Here is a 20556-nt window from a genome sequence, read left to right on the forward strand (position 1 = left end):
ATCATAGATATTCTTGTTAGTTCATTCTAAAAAAGCTACTCTGAAGTTTTAATATTCAACGTATTAATATCCTTTATAGTCAAGGACCCAAACTTGGAATTAGAAACCATACATATTCTTAGATATCTGTAGGTTTATTCTACTTCTTGCCCAATGCAAGTCAAGCAAGGTCACTTAGCAAAATGATCTCTGGATTCCTTGACCTTTTTTTTTAAGTAGACAGAGAGATCACCAAAGGCTTAACAGCATATTGGACTATCAGTTTGACATATATTTAAATTACTTGAAAGCGGCTTTGCTTAATTGATAATATCGGAGTCACATGGAGAAAGCAAAGGATGTACCTGATTCATTCCATCTTCCTGCAGTTTGCAAATATGCTTCATATTGCTTAATAGCATATCAAGAACGAAAGACATAGAGCATTTTATTTTTCATTTTCACTTAGGGATTAAGACTTACTACTTAATGTAAATGTGTCTTACAATGTTTCTGACTGTGATAGGCAGCAAACGCTTAATTTTTCTTAATGTTCTGAGGAAATGAAAAGCAACCATGTCTTATGTTTAGCATAGTGTGAGCTCTCGTGCATTTTCTTGCCATTACATCTGCTTGTAAGTCTCTAACTGAAAGGAGTTTATACAACAGAAAAAAGTATTGTTTAGGGAAATGAGAGGAGAAAATGTGCAGAAAATAAATCCCAGAGCTGCAAGTTGAAAAAGCTGCCAGTTTTTTCTTGTTAAGACAATTGTCAGAGATTTAAGATATCCTAGTTTCTATTTTATCCAATATGCATTGTGTGACACTTGATGGTCCTGATTAGCTGTTGGCAGACACTTGGTTAACAAAATTTTCTAGGCAAGTCATACTCTGCTGTAACTGGGCTGAAGGACCACCGACCATTGTCATTATGGGCTATACTCCATCAGACCATCTGAAGAGGTTGGCTTCATGCAAGGTATTCTTGATGTGTTAGTATGGTGTATTTTAAGGACCAGGCATCCCTCCGGAGAATGGTAGATAGTTCCCTAAAGTCTTTGAAACAATTATCTGCTTTTTACATTAGACATAAATTTTCATGTTTACTTTCCTATAATGTCTTAATTCAAAGCATGCAAAATATGAACTTAATTGTGATTTCTTACAAGAAATTATATACAGACCACAAGAATAATATTTAACTTATTAGTTTGGTAATAAAAATAACCCACTAACCATGTTGATACGTATTATAAGGATATTGGCCAAACAAGGATATGCAAATACAAAGCTTAATCTGGTCAAGAATTCTTTGATCCTCCCCATCGCAATCTTCCCTGCAAAATACATAATGGCTTTCTCCTCTGGGTCCCTATCATGCTTGGTTTATAAATGTATTTTATCTTGTATCACATTTCATCTTGTACATTGATCATTTATATGAGTCTCATTTTGAATTAGATTAATACACAATTGAGGACAGAGACTACAAAAATATTGGTATTTTCCTCAGAACCAAGCAAAATACTCATCTTAATAGGTGCTTACTAATATTTCTTCAAGACATCTAAAATTACAAAGTTAGGCAGGGTTGCATTTTTCAAAATTTTAACTATTTCATATGTAAAGTTAAGAAATTAAAGTTTAGAGAGGGAATGTGCCTTGCCTAGAGGTACCTAGTTAGGAAATACTGGGATTAGGTTCTGTCCACCTCCCAGTAGGCCATTCCTCCATCGACTGGATTCAGAACTGTCACCTTAATTCAGCACTGTATTGTCAGTCTTTGAACTTCTTGCTTTCCAGTTTCTGACCTTTTGATGATTAAAACAGTGCTAAAATATCATTCTGTAATTACTATAAATAAATCCATTTCAGACACAGAAACAGCATCACAAAAAAATTTAGCCAAAATGCATTCATGTTTCTAAATAACTTGTTACTTAATTCCATTTTTTCTGCCTTGTAATATTCTAAAAAATCATGCTTGATTTTAGCCTCTAGCTTGTCCCATATTTGAATTAAATATGCAGGATAAGCTGGACTTTTGTACCTGTCAGAGATACTTTTCATTGGTAGAATTTTAGGTTGCCCAGTTATGCATTTGCATTAATTACTTTGAGGTTTTGTGTTTTTGCTTTTTTGTTTTTTTGGTAATGCTCTAGAGGAAGGTCATAAGACATATAGCTAATTTCTCTTGTGAAGTAGAACCAAGTGTTTAATGCCAATAACAAAGTCATGGTAATCAGCAGAATCAAAGCTATAAACTCAAGGAGAACTTTAAATGAATCTCTGATAAGTCACTCCATCTGCTTTAATTATTAAAGTATTCTTTATTCCTAAGAGAAAAAAATAGAGTGTAATTTAAAATCAACAGAATGCAAAAAGCAGCCATTCTCCTTTTGTAGGCTTTCCAATGGTTGTTAATTTAGTCATGGTGCCTGTTGTGATTTTTTAAAAAATAACATGTGTTAAGTAGGCCCCTGGGTGTACAACAGTGAGCCAATATCCAAGAAAGTTCACAAGGCAAGGCAAAGTGAAACAGAGAAGTTTATGACACACGGGTCCTGGAGGAGATACAAGGCATATCTCCCTGGGCCATGTGAAGAGGTCAGGCACAGTGTGCTCAGAGAGCAAGCAGAAGGACCTGGGGCATACCCTTTTATTACTGTGCAGTTGGTGGGGATGGGTAGAATGCTTTGGCGTTCTGGGCTAGGCCAGACTGGTCAATCAATTCAAACCATAAGGAGCAAAACCTGGGCTTTTGTAAGCTCCATGGGGCCTTATCTCAGGCACTCAAGGTGGGGAAGGAGCTGGGAGGCAGTAGAGATTATCACCAGGGTTACTGGGGAAGTCATAGCAGGAACTTACTCTGCAGGCTTTTGTCTCAGGCATGAACTCCAGGGAGCGACTAGGGAGTGTCAGTTCCAGGCCCCTGCAGCCCCTTAGCAACACAAAAATGGATGGGAGGCAGCAATATTATATAGTAGTTTAGCTAAATTCCTAACAGTGCCCTTTTAAAAAGGTCATACTAAATATACAACTTTATTTTCATAATTTCTAAATGGGATATTTGTACTGAAGCCAAAGATGTGCATGTATCATAATGAAAATCTGAAGAATCTGAATCTTTAAGTTAAATTAGGTGGACTGATCTGATTCTGCCTTGAGGAGGAAAATAAAGAAAGAATGAAAGAAAACAGGATGGATAAAGGACATCCTCCAAGGCTTAGGTTACTGAAGTATGAGTGGTTAGTTAATGAGATATTTTTTTGTTGCCTTGCCAAATCATAAACAGAAAGGAATGAGAGGAAGAACCAAAAACTCAGGCGGAGGAAGAGAGACAATAACAAATCCTTTGTCAATGTAAAGATTCTTTTTGATGGCCAGACAACATATTGACACTAGGGTTATAAAATTCCCTCATATCTGAGATATAAAACCAAAAGTGAAAAATGGACAAGAAAAACGGAGACTAATGGATGCAGACAATAGTTTAATGATTACCAGATAAAAGAGGAGGCAGATAAGGGTACAGGGGTTCAAATATAAGGTGATGGAAGGAAATTTAACTTTGGGTGGTAAACACACAAGCAATATACATATGATGTATTATTGAATTATACACTTGAAACACATATAATTTTATTAACCAATGTCACCCCAATAAATTTAATTTAAAAGCTTTTTAAAAAGTAACTATCAAAATGTATGTTCTGATCCAAATATTTATTGGCAACATAGAGAAATTTTGATTGAAGGAAGAGAAAGCTGAAGATGGTAAAGGAAGGGTAGAAAGTAAATTTAACTTAGCGCCTAATATGTGTAAGATACTTCATTAAGAGCCGTTCTACATATTTTGTTTTTAATGTAATTCTTCCAACAACCCTTTCAGGTAAGGATTATTTTGCCTACCTTACAGATAAGGAATCAGTAAGATGAAGTAACTTTCCCAAGTTCATACAGCTAACAAAGGCTAAAGGAATTCTAACCAGAAATGGGTTAATTCTTTATTCACTTAGTAGAGTTACCTTACATTATTTCACTTTGTGTCAAGATTAAGAACACAGGCATTATCATCTCCATTTTACAAATGGAGAAAAAGTAAGATTAAGTCTCCATTTCGTATACATTATTCCACGAGCAATGCAGGCCTATGCTAAAGTTTTCAATAGTCAGAGATGTAATAAAATTGACATTGAATAGTAACAAAATATTGAATAGTAACAAAATATTGTGTGGATTTTGACATTGAATAGTAACAAAATATTGTGTGGATTTTCCCTGAATATATATCTCTCTCTCTTTGTTTCTCTCTCTCTGCTTCTCAAGAACAATTTTTGACATTGAATCCTTTAAATATTTTTAATATTAAAAGTTCTTTCTTTTCTGAAATATTGTTAAATATAGCAGTGTGTTTTGTTTGCTGGTTTAATTACTCTAATGTCGAAATTTGAAGCTGACAATCCTCATTTTTATAATTGTTATTTAATTTTAGTCTTCTGTAAATTACCAAAGTCCAGGAAATTCAATATTCATGAATTTACCCACATTACCAGAAAGTGGGAGGTGAAGTTGAAACTCAAATTCTTTTATGCATAACTATAAATCCTGTTACCTTCACATTAAAATTCAAGTGCTGATAATTACTAAGGATACCTCAGTATAATAGTGTCCCCTACCATGTTGTGATTATATATTGTTTTCCATGCATAGGGGTAAATAATTAACAGAGCTTGTCTCAACTATATAGTTTTGTTATTACTTTGTCTGCTTTTGTGGAATAATATAGCATTTTGTCAGAAGGCAGTTTCAAAAGCATAGAAACAACATGGTTATTCTGGTGGTGTTGATGAAGATATGTATATGAAAGAGAGGGTGTAATCACTTGAACCCATTTCCTGTTTAGAAGAAGAAGTGCAGCTCACTGCCAGCATATAATTTTACATTAACACGTTCTTTGAGGCTGAAGCAAATCTGACTGGTTTTCAATGTGAAAATAAAATATAAAAACTGTTCTTGGAGTTATTTTTAAACACAACTTGTCTCTAATCCTAATGCAACAGAAATGTATACATAAATCAGATTCATCAGATGAATCTTTGGCTAACAACTGTTTGAGAACGATGTGAACATCATGCGTAGGAAGGCTATGTTTTCTAGGATTTGACATTTTCAGCGTTTGAGAATACTATATTTCGTAAATGGAAATACCACTACTAAAAACAGAATGCTGTAGATAGTAAGATGTCATTTGTTTCCAAAGACTGTCATATACTAGAGCAATGCGAAAATACTAACAAAAGCAAGATATTTTGTGGCAAACTTTGGGGGTAAGGTTAGGACTGTAATCTGTGAGTTATCTCAGGGTAAACGCTGCAGCCACAAGCACTGCCAGTGATATTCTTAGGGCAAATGGGAAATGAGTTAATAAAGATACGTTTATGGCTTGTTACATTTCATAATTCACAGACCTAGCTTTGCTCCTCCTTAGGTCTACTGTATAATTATATCATTATCCAGTATGGAGGTAGTTGAATTGTGCATGCTTTCCTGATCAATTTTCATATTTTAGTGCTTGAGTTTCTGGAAATAGGCACATTACTAATCAGGGTGAATTTTATTTAATTGAGGTGAAGTGTTTTGAAGGCCTGCGCTAGGCTTTGATTATATTTTATGCAATTCTCAAAACTACTATTTAAGCTTGTCTATTAAGACAGAAAATAGGTTTTGTTTTTGTTTCTTTGTACAATTAATCATTCACTATAGCTACTTACATTTCTATCTATTCTTTCCCAGTAAAATTATTTTTAAAAACCATACCTTCATCTTTCCTTCAATTAGTGAAAAATAATTTGAGGTTCAAATTGATAAGGAAGAAAGAAAATATTCTAAGCACTCTTCCAACTTAAATATTGTATTTTGTGAACATGTATGTTGTCCTGTAGGCAACTATTTACAGATAAGCAGTTTTTGTATAAATGGCCATATCTCATTGGAAAGTGACAGATCAACCATGCCTACAAGAAAAGATGAAAAGGGAGGAAGGAGGAGGGAGTGGGGGTGGAGTGGAGGAGGGAGGGAGGAGGAAGGAAGGAAGGAAGGAAAGAATTGTTATATTGTTGAAATTGTTGTTGCGTTGTTGTTGTTGTTGTTGTTAAGAAAAGAAAGAAAGAAAATTGTTGTTGTTGTTAGAAAATTGTTGTTGTTATTGTTAGAAATAGCTTTGTAATGGTAAATGAAGGAAGCAGAAGGATGAAATAGCCGAAATGAAGGAAATGAAATGAAATGAAATGAATGTGGAGGAAGAAGGAGAGGGAAAAGGAAGTGGAGAGGTAAAGGATGAGGAAAAGATGATGGTGCCATATATAGAGGAAGCAGTAGGGGGAGAGGATGATGGAAATGAGCAGATTACAGAGACAAAGACAGAAACAAACGGTTCAAGAACGGAAAACAATAACAATCGTATTCCAAACAAATCCCCCTTATTTTATGAACTGTAACAATAGAAGTTGAGGAGGTGCGTGAGCCACGCGGAAAAAACGGAACTTGACCTTTGTTTTTCACTGAGTTTTCCTCTTCCCGATCAGACACCGTTTCTCTAGGTTGGAAACAGAAATTGAAAGTAATATAATAGACAAAGATCTGATTATCCTGACGAGTTTATGACTTAGTGGAGAAAGCAGAAAAAAATACATAAACAAGTATGTATAAAAGAGTATCAGAGGGTGATAAGTATGATGGAACCAACCCTTGAATAATGGCTAGAATATTATTTTGTGTATGTCAGAGAGAGGAAGATAAAAGAGAAGTAAAAGTAGACACATGGTGAAGAGAGGGCATGACAAAAGTAATAGTGATGGGGTCAGCTGAGATGAGAACTACTGAGAGATGATTAGAGTAGGGACAGTTCATGGAAGAACTTATAGGCCATGGAGTGATGGATGTATTCAATTTAGCAGTTATAAAGAGATAATTACAGTATAAATATCCTGTAGTAATATGCCTACATCAGAACTAAAACTTAAACCAAAGTTCATTTTACTCCAAAACACTTCTGTTTGGCAAAACTATATTTATACTATAATGTCGGAAATCCTTCTTGCCTTCCTTAACTACAGTTCTCTGGAATTTTTGGCCATCTAAGTGATATTACAACAACAGTGAGAAAACTCCAAAATGAAACCTCTCCTTTATGTTCTCGCCAAGTGAATATCTGCTTCATCAATGACTAAATGTAAAATTGATAACATGCTTATTAAGGCATGATACCTGCACATTATAATTATGTTGCCCTTTATCTGTTGCTTTTCTGAGAAACACTAAGAATTTTATGAATCTCATCTCATGAAGTTTCTACAATGCCTGTGAGGCATAGAAAAAGTAAATTTAAAGGTACTGTTCATTATAAGATCAAAGAACCAAAAAAGGTTCAAGCTGTCTTCCAGCCACATAATATTTTCTTTAATGTTGAAATTTAATAAGTTTTCATTGTTCAGATGATCAAAGGCTTGTCTCAAATATTCAGCTATGCTTGCATTAATGAAAGAACTACTCCATTGAAAATCCTTTAGTATTTTTCTCATGACAATGACCTTAAGTGATGCTGCACATGCAAAAAAAAGAGAAAAAAGGTTTTTGAGGTCAAACAGATTTGGGAAATGGTTATATCATATCTCCTTCTAAGAGATTTATAATGCATTTGTACATAGGAAGAAATGGATTTCAAATTTCACTGTATATTTGAATTGCTGGAATGCTGCTTAAAAATGCAAGCCCATATGTATAGGACAGAATTATCACTCAGGAGTATTCTTTTTTTAACAATCACCTTATATGATTATGTGGACAGATCATTTAAGACCAAAAGTGTCAGAAATTATGTGTTAAAAGTGCTAGAACTACTTTAAATACACTATTTTATGTTTGAATCAACTTTTTCTGCAAACTTGGAAGAGCTATGAACTCCATTATTCCAAATATATCTTAGAAATCCTATATTATGCAGGTTACTTTCTGCACTTATCGTGTTTCCCCCCCTTTTTAATTCCTCCCCACCCACCCACACACACTTCTACCCCTGACCTATGGATGTTGCCATTTCCCCTTAAAAACTAGATCCCTGAAGGCGGAGCATCTCCTCCCACATGCTCACAGCATGTGCCCAGGGCCTGGCAACCCCCATGCACTTGGGGGACCTGGCGCACCTAGGATATGGGATGTGGCTCCACCTGGGTCATGACCCCAGGCCCCTCTGCATGTAAAGCAGACATACTAACAACTATACTATGGAGCCACCCTTATCATGTTTTTTGAGCTTGATTTTTATATACTTATTTTAGTTAACTTTTAAAAGCTTAAATGCAAGTTTAATAAAAACAAAGACAAGTTATATTACTATAATAAAAACTGAATAATTATAATTTTTCAGGGTAATTTTAGATTCTAGGTCTGATTCAAACCCATGCAACATAAGAAGAAACAAATTTATTTCGTAGGTCGTGTAGAAGATTCTGCTACACGTGTGCCTAAAATTTTTGTGAATAAGGAAGTCAAGGTTCTGATTACTGAATTATGTTATTACAGTTCCAATCTTGTTTTTCCACTATACTAGGTTTATTTAGAAGAAGGGGCTGTGTGTAACAGTTTTGGAGCCGCTAACATATATACTTTAATTAAATCATATGAAAATCAGGCATTTATTAAAATTCTAAGAATTATAATTTTTTTCATAGTCAATGTTTTATTTATTTATTAGTTATTCAGAGATTATATATTGGCCACTTGCCATCTGGTAGACATCTAGCTGAAATCTAGGGCTGATAAACATTGTCTCTGTCTTTAAGAAACAAGATATTGAGGAGCCATACATGCTTATCCATACAAAAACAATATTAAGTGCTAAAATTTTTATATGTTATTGTACTTTTAGAACAGGAAAGTGTTGCTGAGTCTATCTAGTGGTAGAAATGGTGTTCTAGGGAGGGAATGAGTAGCTAGTTTTCAGGACATCATAGTGAAGATAGATTTTTATGAAGGTGGGGTGCCATACACATAGGCACAGAAGAGTAAAGTAACATGCTGTATGTTTAGTTAAGAGCAATATAGTGTGAGAATAGGGAGCATATAAAATAACTCTGCTTTAAAATCTAAATTGAAGTAGGTTAAATTTCCTGCACAGTCTCTACTTGTAGAATATACAGAATGTTAGCGTTTAGAACCAGCTTTGGTATCCTTCTGTTTAACTCCAAGGAAATAAACTGACTTGTTCGAGGTCAGAGCTAACTGGTGGCCATGGACCTAGGCTTGTTTTACACATGGAAAGGATTTTGGAAAAGATAAAAAAAAAATTCATATTCTTACACTTAACGGTTTTATAGTTACTTTAAAAATATGTTTAAAATAAAAAGGAACAAAAAAATGGAGGAAGGGGTAATGAGAGGCAGTAAGGAAAGGAGGATGGAAGAGGGGCAGATAAAGAAGGATGAAAGAAGAAAAAGAGAAAGAGCGAGTAGGAGAGAGCGAGGGAGAGAGGGACGGAAATTTCAATATCTTAGTTAAAATGGAAATGAAGCCCAATCGAAATACACTGCTAGTAATTCATCTTCTTCAAAATCATTGAGGCTAATAAGTAAGATGATATTTACTGGTTAATAAAATATAGAATCTTATTCCCACAAATATATTTTTTTAAGTATTGAAGATTTTTTTGCTAGACAGATTGATGATCATATTGTTTAAATTGCTTCCTGGTTTGCAATTTTGATGTTCCTGCATACATCCAGACCAGGGGCATATTTAAATCTTGTGTAGACATATCGCAGATATAGTAGTTTTATAATTCTTTATTTTTTTAAACTTTTAATGAAGAAAGAATTTGCCATTGGAATTGAGCTTTGTTGTAGCTGACTGCCACAAGCAGCCCTGAGATCCCCAAACTGACCATGAATGCTTGCTTTCTCCTTAGGTTCTACTCATGTTGTGATGATTCCCCGAGCTTGCCCTTTCAGCTTGTATCAAAGTGAAAAAAAGTCTCAATGGGACAAATTCAAGGGAATTTTTCTATCTCATTCTTTCATTTGATTTAATTTCATTGACCTATTTTCAATTGCAGCTTTTGCAGGAGGATGGGACCTATTTAATGAAGCATGAAGAAAATTCCCCAAGTACTGACACTGCAAAACCAGAGCCTACCCCAGAGGTATTTTTTGGATTGCTGCTTTTGATTATGTCATAAAACACTTCTTGAACCCATTGGGTTCAATGATTTTCTCTCTTGCTCTAGCTGAAGCAGGGATGTTGTATTGACTAATACAAGATACCTCCTTTATCTAGTGCTTCTGGACTTTTCCATGACCACTGTGCCTGCTACTAAGCTTTCGGTTTGATTATTGGAGGTCATCAGAAGAGGAAAGGGTGAAGGAGGTGTCCCTCCCCACCCATGTAACCAAGAAGCAAAACAAAAATAAATCACAAACAAAAAAACATGCATTTAATGCTTATGGGACAAAGAAGATAAAAAAAAAGATTTGAGGAAGCAGAGAAGGTCAAAAGAAATACATATCCCCAAGAAAAACAAAAAGCAAACATATACCATTCAGGAGCTCAATTCTGAACTTATATCTGTCCTGTTCCATATTTGACTAAAAATATTATGATGAAATTCTGAGGGTTCATTTCACTTAACACAACATATTTCAAATTTGGGATTAAATTAATTAGAATTGAATGGTTTGGCCAAAGTTTTCTCAAAATAGTTTTTGAAATATTTGTCATTTGTAGACAATATTTTATGTACTTCATGAAGTAGCAGTATTAACATATTTAAATTTATTTTATTTCTGTCTGACAGTTCTTTGTAAGATATTTGTTGATATATATGAATTTATATTACTATTCTACTACAATTTTAATTTTTACCTTATTTTTTTAAAATTTTGACTCTCCTAATTGTCTTTTTGTATTGTTTAACAGGAATTGCAAATGCCTCTTTGTACTGAATGTGAAGTGAAAAAGGCCCAGGAAAAACAATTGACCAGCTTCGAAGGGAGGGCAACTAGAGAAGAAAAAATACTGTAAATACCAAGAAACTGTGTAAAAAACATCCATTTGCTATTGTCTTCATACCCTTTTTAGACTACAGGCTTTATGGAAATACTAAGTTTTTAAAGCATGCAACTTTTTCACAATTTTATGTATTTTATAAAGTAGTCCACAAATTTTCCAAAAGATTCCAGGCCAATTATGATTCTCAAGCAATAACCTAATTAAAAAAGATATCCACAGTCATAAATAGTCATTGTCATCAGTAAATTGCCCAATGTCAATTGGTCTGTTTTGAATTCAGATGCAAAATAACACTTAATTCTTATGATTCATTTGAGTATGTAGTACTTCTAAGATCTAATTTGTGAAATCAGCTGGAGGATGATAATATGTTTTGAATCCACATTTTTAGAATCCAAATTGCAGTTATATCATAAAGATCCTGGTCCACATTAGTCAATTGAAGTTACTTTCCTCAAGGTTGGAATCTGTGCTGACCTGAACATATATATATTGAGAGTGATTTTTGCTATTCTTCTTATGTTGAACATGTCTAAATAATGTCAAGGCAATTCTGTCAGGGATTTAGTCAGTTAACAGAGTCCACTAAATATGTTTGGTATGATGTAGAAAAAATATCTGGATGAATTACCAAATTTATGACATAATTGCCTAGATTTTTTGGCATTCTATAGACACATCCCTATGGCTGTCTGCTGGAATTACTTCAAGTTTGGAATCAAGTTGTTTGAAATGCTTGACGTGATTTTTGGTAGGAAATTGGATAGTGAAATGTGGGATGGGATGAGAGTTCCAAAATACATATATGTAAGCAAATAATATACATTTAAAAATGGAGATTTGATAAAAGTAAAATAGCTATGTAGAATCCATGAAAGTAGTTTTTTTAATATATATATTTTGAAAACATACGTATTATTGAAACAAATCAATGGCTGCAATAATCTTTGTCATTAGGGCTCTACATAGGAATATCACCAAATAAATTCAGTTCCAAGTAATCTGAAGCTCACAAGCAAGAGGAATTGACACTTGAATAATTATCTGATTGATAGGATCAATATAGCATCAAATGTACAGACTCAAATCAATGGGTTAAATGATCAAGTTACTTTGTCTGCACCAAATATATATAGATCCATTTTACAGAAAGCATATAAAACCATCAGTATTACATAATGGATCTGCTAAGCCATAATTAATATATTTGGAGCACTGTATCCTGGTAAGTTGCATTAGAAAATAGTTAATAAAAAAAATATATGTATAAAATTAAATCTGCAATTAGTAGATGAAATTAAATTCTGGGTTATAATGGCACACCTTTAATCATAATTACATATTCAAAGAAGTTTAGTTATTTGAAAAAATAGCAAACTATCATTAACAATGAAGGTACTATTGTGATATATTCATGTAGCTGTTGTACTTACAGAATAACTTAGTGTCATATGTCAGTATTTTTCAGATTACAGGCTACCTAAGAAAGAAAGAGAATTAATTTTATAGATAATAGAGTTTTCAGATGAAGTAACTGGTCTAGAAGAAAAGATCAAGCCCCAAAATAAGATAAATTTAAATATACTGACTCCTTCTCAGCTCTAAAAACTTAATTCTATAAGGTGGAAAATTGCTAGTTTCCCAAGTCCCGTTCCTTGTAATTTCTCCATTGTACCGCTAAATCCTAACCATCTCTAAAGGCTTATGAAAGGGAAGAAGATAATTGAGTTTTAATGTAGGTTTACTTTCCTACCCCAACCCTGTACCCTAACTTCACTCCTATACTCTATGGATCCTATGGAAAGTTAATTGCCATTTTACTTTAGCAGTGTTTTGAAGCATCTTTGGAACTAATAAAAAGAGAGTAAAGCTGATATTTTCTGAAATTTTTACAGCATATCATAATGAAAGATGAGGATTTGGCTTAATATTAATCAAATTTGAATAGTTAATTGTAAATTATGTGTTCTATACTCTAAATTCCTATGCTAGCATGTGATAATATAATCAAGTTACTTCTCTTAATTATTGTCATGAACAAGTGGGCTTTGAATGAGTATAATGTATATACTTTTCTTTAATGACAGTATTATGTGTCCTGCAGAGCTTACTGTGCTATATTCATTACATTATTTGTTTCAAAACAAAAGGAATTTTTAGCAGAAAAGCTTTATATATTTTTAAAGAAATTTTCTCGGAGTTCCTTTTAATAATTGAGCACAGAATTCTTTTTTAGTATGTTCTACGACTTTAATGAATGCATTTTATTTCTCTCAATGCTTTAATTGCTTTAAAATGGCATCGGAGAGGTTTAAATGCTTTACTTACATGTGTGGCTTTTGTCTATGAGAGAGGGACCATTTCTTATCATGTCTTTTAATTAACAGCTCTATAAATAGATGGTTGTTTTTGAGGAGCTAACATTCATAGCCTAACTATCCTCATATGGAAGAAAACGTTAACCTGAATGTCGAATATAGATAGTACTATTCTATTATGTACCTGTAATGGTAAGCAGTGAAAGATTACTTATGCTTTGCAGAATATGAATTCATTTCTGTTGAGAAACAAACATGTTTTCCATTGGAATTACTTAATATAGGGATTACCAGAACTGTAGCAATTTATTTCTCTCTCATTATTTTAAAGTACTAATCAATGTTATATGTTCATTCTAAGTTAGAAATTCATTTTGGACTTTATTTCCTTTTATATGCATTAACAATTTAAATTGAACTAGTCCCCGAATTATATAAGACCTAAATGAATGTTGACTGTGTATCCAATGCCAACATTCTTGGATGAAAAGTTAAAAATTCAGTAACTCATCTGGATGTGGTTTTCTATGTGATCTCAAATCTCTGAATATTGAATATATTAGATGGCTAACTTCTTTTTTTCATTCTTTAATCATATATTAAGCATTGCAATGCTATTTCAGACATAACTCTGTTTCTTAAAATATACTGGACTACAAGTCTAAGGCTGTTATATGTGAAGGAGACATTTACTGTTTTAGATTGACAATGTGAATAGCTGGATTAAAACAATATCTGTGAACTTTGCTATAATGGAAACTTTTATTTTAAAGCTTAAGTCTACATGTAATTAACATTAACTGCAGCAGAGACTGAAATAATTATTGGTATTGTACAGTAGGATCAGCTGGCCAGATATAAAGAATAATGAAAACATATACTTGTTTACTTAGGGGACATTTTCTTAGTCATATGTACAGTCTTAAACTATTTTTTTCATCTGGATTATGTAACATAGTATTAAAGGCCAAGTGATAAAGAATAAAAGGTACCGAAAGATGGCCTATTTTTACTCAATAAAGATTTGTTACCAAAACTACAATGCGTATTATCCTACACAAACTGACTGAAAAAGCCAGTGTCAATGTTAAAAATAGTACTTGCCTCTGTATATCAAGATCTAAGAACCTTTTTAAGATGTCATCCTGGAAGCTTCTTTAATTTTTGACAATGTCCCAGAAATCTTTTATGCAGTGTGTGTGTTTTTTTGAGAGTTCTGTGATGGCAGAGATTTTTGTCTTTTTGTTTGCAAATGAGTCTCAAGTGCTGAGAACTAGCTGTCTCATAAAAAGGTGCTCAAATATTTGCTGAATGAATTCATTTAGAACCTGGAGCAGCAAGGGAAGAAGTAAAGGAAGTGTCAAGAAAGCATATTCTACTATGATAATAGGGAATCATAAGATAAATCTTTTAGGAAGAAAAATAAATATCATCTTTTAAGTTTTATTTTGTTGTTGTTCATTTATTTTATTTTTAGGCTTTTTCTCCTTTGACTTTTTCTTTGAAAGGTTTATCTATGGACCTGTAGCTATGACTTTAAGCAGAGTAGATATGACACTCTTTGGAATGCAGCTCATGTAATGGACAATTCACATGGCATTTATGTGTCTTTAATTGGAATCTAGCTTTGACATTTACCTGGATTTGCATGGTCATTTAATTTCTTTTAGTACTTGGACCTTAAATGTTGGACTTAAATCAAAGATTTTCTTCTCCATTCTGCCAAGCCCTAATCCTTTAGCAGACATAACTCAAGGGCTGCTGAGGAGGTAAATGAACATCTAGAGCAGTGGTCCTCAACATTTTTGGCACAAGGGACCAGTGCTCCTGTGAGGATCTAATGCTGATGATCTGAGATGGAGCTGAGGCAGGTGATGGTAGCGCTGGGGAGCAGCTGCAAATACAGATGAAGCTTAGCTTGTTCACCAGCTGCTCACTTTCTGCTGTGCAGCCCAGTTCCTAACAGGCCATGGACAAGAGCCCAGGGATTAGAGACCCCTGATCTGGAGGATGGAGCTCTGGCCTCTACAAACACTCGCCTTCAACTAAAGTATCTATTTTTTATATAATTTATTCGTTGGGTTTACACATTCTCCATATACTTTTAATGGAGAAAGAGAGTTCAAAATCTAATTTCAAAGTGATTTGAACATCACTGAATAAAATAATCTGTATGATCCCTTCTCCCCATTTGTTTGTTCAGTCAACCAGTCATTCAGTCATTCAACAAATATTCTTTGAGAATGTAAAATATACTTGCCATTCCCCATTTTTGTTGAGGATCCAATGGTAAGCAAAAGTATTAAAATATAAATACAAATATTGCACTTAATATGTGTCAGCCACTGTTTTAGACTATAAACATATATCAGTTAAATATTTTCAGGTTTATTGAGACATTTATTACAATTATCCTTATTTCACAAATGAGGAAATTGAAGTAGAAAAATGTTAATGAATTACCCAAGATCATACAGCTAGTAAAAGGAAGAGGTGGAATATAGACCTGGCAAATAAGTTGCTGGGATCTGTGTGCTACAGAGAAAAACCAGGATTCTCTTTATAGCTTACCACGAGGAAGAGAGAGTGTATATGAATGCAACTTGGCTGTATGAGGTCTTCACTGAATAAAGATATTAAACTAAGATTAATGAATATATATATAATGTTATATAATATTTTATATGGGTGTTCAAAACTTCAAAAATTGTAAGCATTTTTATGGCGATGTCTATGTACATTTATGCTTTCTGGCATTTGTGAACATTTTAGCTTGTGGATGCATAAATTTAGTATATGAATGCCCTCATATTTTACCTCACTGTCCATATATGCACATGCCTATATGCATGTGTTCATGGATATTAATTCAGCAAAATATGGATATATCAGTTGAAGGCCTTTTTTCTTACCCGGATTCCACTCCTAGTCACATGTTTCACGTTGTTTTAACACAGGAATTCTAAGAGCACAGTCGATGTCTATGTATATATTGTTAAGTGAACATCCGATGCAGCTGCAATGAATACACTATGCTAATTTAGGCTGTGCAATTGGATACATCAAATTAGCGTCTCCGGTCAGCTATTTGATGAAGACAATCATCCCCATCCCTCAGATGCTTGGCTCATGTTCCTCTTTATGTCTGTTAATTTGTCTTCAGTTAGACCTAGTTTAGGGAATTACATTTGGAGTTATTCACTGGATATCCTAAAAAGGGGAATTCCTTTAAGCATGGGCCCTCAAAAGAATTTACCAACTGTACTTATTGTCATCAAAGTATTTTTCACTTGGGAAAAAATAAAGCAACTAATTGTACCAATAATTATATTATCCACTTTGACCATACCAGATCAAAGGCACACTGTTAAAGAAATAAATATGAAATCATAAGATTAAGGAAAGAAAGATATTTTATTTATCATTGGTAATGAAAAGAATGTTCTTATGACAAGAATTTGCTACAGAAGTTTCCAGACATAGATTACTTTGAAATCACTACACTTTTGAAAACCAGTGTCTGTTTATGAGGAAGTACTTTGCTTAGGTTTTATCTTTTCTCTCTCTTTTTGAAATAAAGTGATGCATTGTTACTTTGTCTTTTCTCTTTGTGGTTTATTTGAATTCGGGTTAAATATGATTCATTGAATAGCTGTAATTTGCAGAATAAGATACTAATTGCTCCATGGTACAACTGCCAGTTAATTGGTTTTTACTTAATATCTGATGTGTTCTGCATAATTTTATTTTCTTAGATAATGTGGAGATAGATTTGTCTCACCGATTCACACTGCACAGTTTCTAGGAACTCCTACTTCACCAAGTGACTTGGTAGGTAATTATTGTTCTTTAACACATCATACAATTTAATGTCTCCTATTATTTCCTTAGATATGAATAAACAATGTAAGCTCACTGATTCTCTCTTCTGAAGGTTAACCTATGTGCCTTGCTTAGGCCAAGGGGTGGAAAGGCATGGTGGTAATGGTGAAACTTTTAAAGAAATCCTCAGAAGCCTTCTTGAGCTTGGGTCTCAATTTTGTGTCTTGAAATATACTACTTCCAGGTCAGCTTTTCCAAAAGTTACTTCTCTACATACATATGTCTAAACCTTTAGGAGTGTACAGATAACAACACTACACGTGTTACAACATGATCATGAGCAAAGACTTTGGAGTCAAGCTGCTAGCATTAAATTCTTTGTTCAGCTTCTTACTAATGTGTGACCTCAGAAAATTGGCTAATCTGTGTGTTTCAGTGTCTTCACCAGTAAATCAGGAATAATAAAATGGCATACTTCATGATAATCATAACTATTTGTTTTAGTATTGAGATCATATAAGTAGGACAGTTAACTCTTGATAAACACTATTTATTTTTATTTTAAAGTTATCTATACATACATAAATAAATCCACAAATGCCCAATAGCAAAATTATTATACATGTGGAATTTCTCTTCCTCTGTGTGTATGTAGTGTGCGTGGTACGCAGGAAGTATAATTTGTTTTGCCTACAAAAAAACTCTCATAATTTTTATCATGTGAAGAAAAAGACTGGATTTGTCTAGATAATGCTATGTTGAACTCACATTTCTTAAGATGAGTGAGTTGAGATAGGATCATCCTTTTAAAACCCCTGTGTGTGGCATCAATTGTCTCTCCATTCATTAAACACAATACCATCAAACAATTTTTCTCCTAAAAATATCTAATTTTTCTCTCTTGTTGAGTCAAAAATATTAATTAAAGGATTCTATTTATTTGTTTCCTAAGAATTGTATAAGAATGTAATTATTTCCTTTACCCTTCTGGTGTAAACTATTTTCTAGATTGCTTTTTATTATTTATCATAATAGGTAATGATTAACATCTGGGAAAACATGAGAAGTATATTTACCTTAAATTGAAACTATAATAATTTTAGTAAGATGTATCATAAGTTATCATCTAAGGAGATATGGGACAGTACCTTTTATAAATTAAATGAAAAGATATATGAATAAGATATTTACATGCTCCAATGAAATTTTAATATAAAAAAAAGAAAAATATATATATACATTCCAGACGGTCTTTTGCTTCCTATGTTTTAAAATTGCATAGGCTGAGTACTAGTTTTGCTGAGACCTTTAAATCACCAATAAAACATTAATCAAAACCAAGCCTCATTTCAGATTTTATGGTAGAAATGATTCTATACACATTCATTACTTTTCTGAAACTAGATTTTTATTCTCATTTGGGAAATAGAAGCATCAACTTTCTTTTTCAATCTTTCTTCATTCCCACATCAAACTTCAAAGCCTAGTGGACTTCTTTATACCCTCCCTCTACCCCATTCTCCCTTCTATTAAAGGAAAGTATGTGAACACACTCCTTTCTGATATGCCCTGAAATTTCTTTTGAGCGAATTAATGGAATAAGATCTTGTGGACCCCTTGAAAAGTTTGGAATTCTTGTAACTAACACATTCATTAAATACAAAGTTTTTACATGTTTGAACTCCTCTAACAAGGTTTTCTAAATTGTCATTATATATCACCCTTGTCCACTATGCTCTATTCACCACATAGTGTCTATACTGACTATTATTATTTAAAAAAAAAAAAATGTTACATCATGACATCCTCTTCTTAAAATTATCCAATGATTTCCAATATCCTTGAGAATTATATTAAAAACAAACAAACAAAGAAAGAAAAATTTTTATTATAGTCTACTAGGCCCTAAAGGGCTGGGTCGCCCTCTCAGCCTCATTTCCCTCTACTCTCTCGGTGGCTCACTTGGCTCCATTTTTACTGGCTTTTTGCTGTGCCTCAGACTTATCAAGAAGCTCCTGACTCAGTGCTTAGTACCTGCTAATCTCTCTGACTGGGATATTTTTTCTCTAAATATTTATTCAGCTCATTTGAATCTATTCTCTACTCAAATTTTATGTTGTAAGAAGGACGGTACCGTTATCCTTACCACGCTGCTGCTATCACTGAATATCCCCTAAACTTGCTTGTCTTCTCTGCATAAAATGCATCACTCTATGACATTATAATGCATATGTATTTGTATATATGTTTCATCAGTCTCCTACTTCAAAAATGTCTCCAAAAAAGGAACCCTCATACACTGCTGGTGGGACTGCAAATTGGTACAGTCACTATGAAAAACAGGATGGAGCTTCCTCAAAAAACTAAGAATTGATCTACAATATGATCCAGCAATCCCTCTTCTGGATATTTACCCCAAAGATTTGAAAACCCATATCAAAAAAGATATTTGCACACCGATGTTCACAGCAGCATTATTCACAGTGGCCAGGATGTGGAAGCCATAAAAGTGTTCTATATAGATGACTGTATAAAGAAGCTGTGGTACATATATACAATGGAAAACTACTCAGCCATAAGAAGAGATGAAATACTGCCATTTGCGACAACATGGATGAACCTCCAGATAATCATGCTAAGCAAAATAAGCTAGACAGAAAAAGTTGAAAATCACATGATATCACTTATGTGTGGGATACAAACCCAAAAGCAGCAAATGACAGGACAAACAACAGACTCATGGATATGAACAGCAAACTAGTTACCAGAGGGTAGGGGGAGGAGGGCAGAGGAAGTAGATGAGATAAAAGGGGTCAAATAAACGGTGACAGAAATTTAAGTATGGGTGGTGAACACACAATGTAAATATATATACACACACATATATATATACACATATATGTGTGTGTGTGTGTGTGTGTGTGTGTGTGTGTGTGTGTATATATATATATATATATATATATATATATATATATATATATGCCTTACTGTTAAAATGTACAGCTGAAGCTTACCGGATTTCATTAACTAATATCAGCATAAAATAATTAATTAATTTTTAAAAATGTAATCTCCTGAAGAGCAGGGCTTTTTCTGTTTTCTTCATTGACTTACACCCACAGACTGGCACAACTAGGTGTCCAATGGACAATAGTTGAATAAATAAATATAAAATGCACTTTCTTAAATGGCTTCAATGTTTCCCTATTGTGGCAGTGAGGTGAGATTCACTCTGAAAGTTGAAAAAAAATATTTCTCAGGCCAGGCCATAGCTCTGTCACTTGGAGGAAATTCAGTCTATTAGCCTTGGGTAAGCCTCTTAAAAGAGTAGAGGGAGGGTTTAGACATATACATTTTCTGGAGCTATGAGTAC

At 33.5% G+C, this 20556-nt stretch overlaps 1 protein-coding gene across 4 annotated transcripts in view; it reads left to right on the forward strand.

Annotated features, from left to right (window-relative positions):
* LUZP2 (leucine zipper protein 2) overlaps positions 1–14807 on the forward strand; it is a 390997-nt gene extending 376190 nt beyond the window's left edge. For 3 of the 4 annotated variants that reach the window (XM_039865935.1, XM_039865945.1, XM_039865920.1), the window contains 3 exons: positions 7098–7184; positions 10091–10177; positions 10951–14807. In XM_039865935.1, coding sequence (XP_039721869.1) covers positions 7098–7184; positions 10091–10177; positions 10951–11055 — 279 coding nt within the window. In that variant the 3' untranslated portion in view covers positions 11056–14807. The remainder of the gene's footprint in view (positions 1–7097; positions 7185–10090; positions 10178–10950) is intronic. The other variant, XM_039865928.1, reaches the window with a different exon arrangement.
* The last annotated feature ends 5749 nt before the right edge of the window (positions 14808–20556 follow it).

This window comes from Pteropus medius, unplaced genomic scaffold (assembly GCF_902729225.1).
Source record: "Pteropus medius unplaced genomic scaffold, Ma_sr-lr_union100, whole genome shotgun sequence".
In the NCBI taxonomy this organism is placed as follows: domain Eukaryota; kingdom Metazoa; phylum Chordata; class Mammalia; order Chiroptera; family Pteropodidae; genus Pteropus; species Pteropus medius.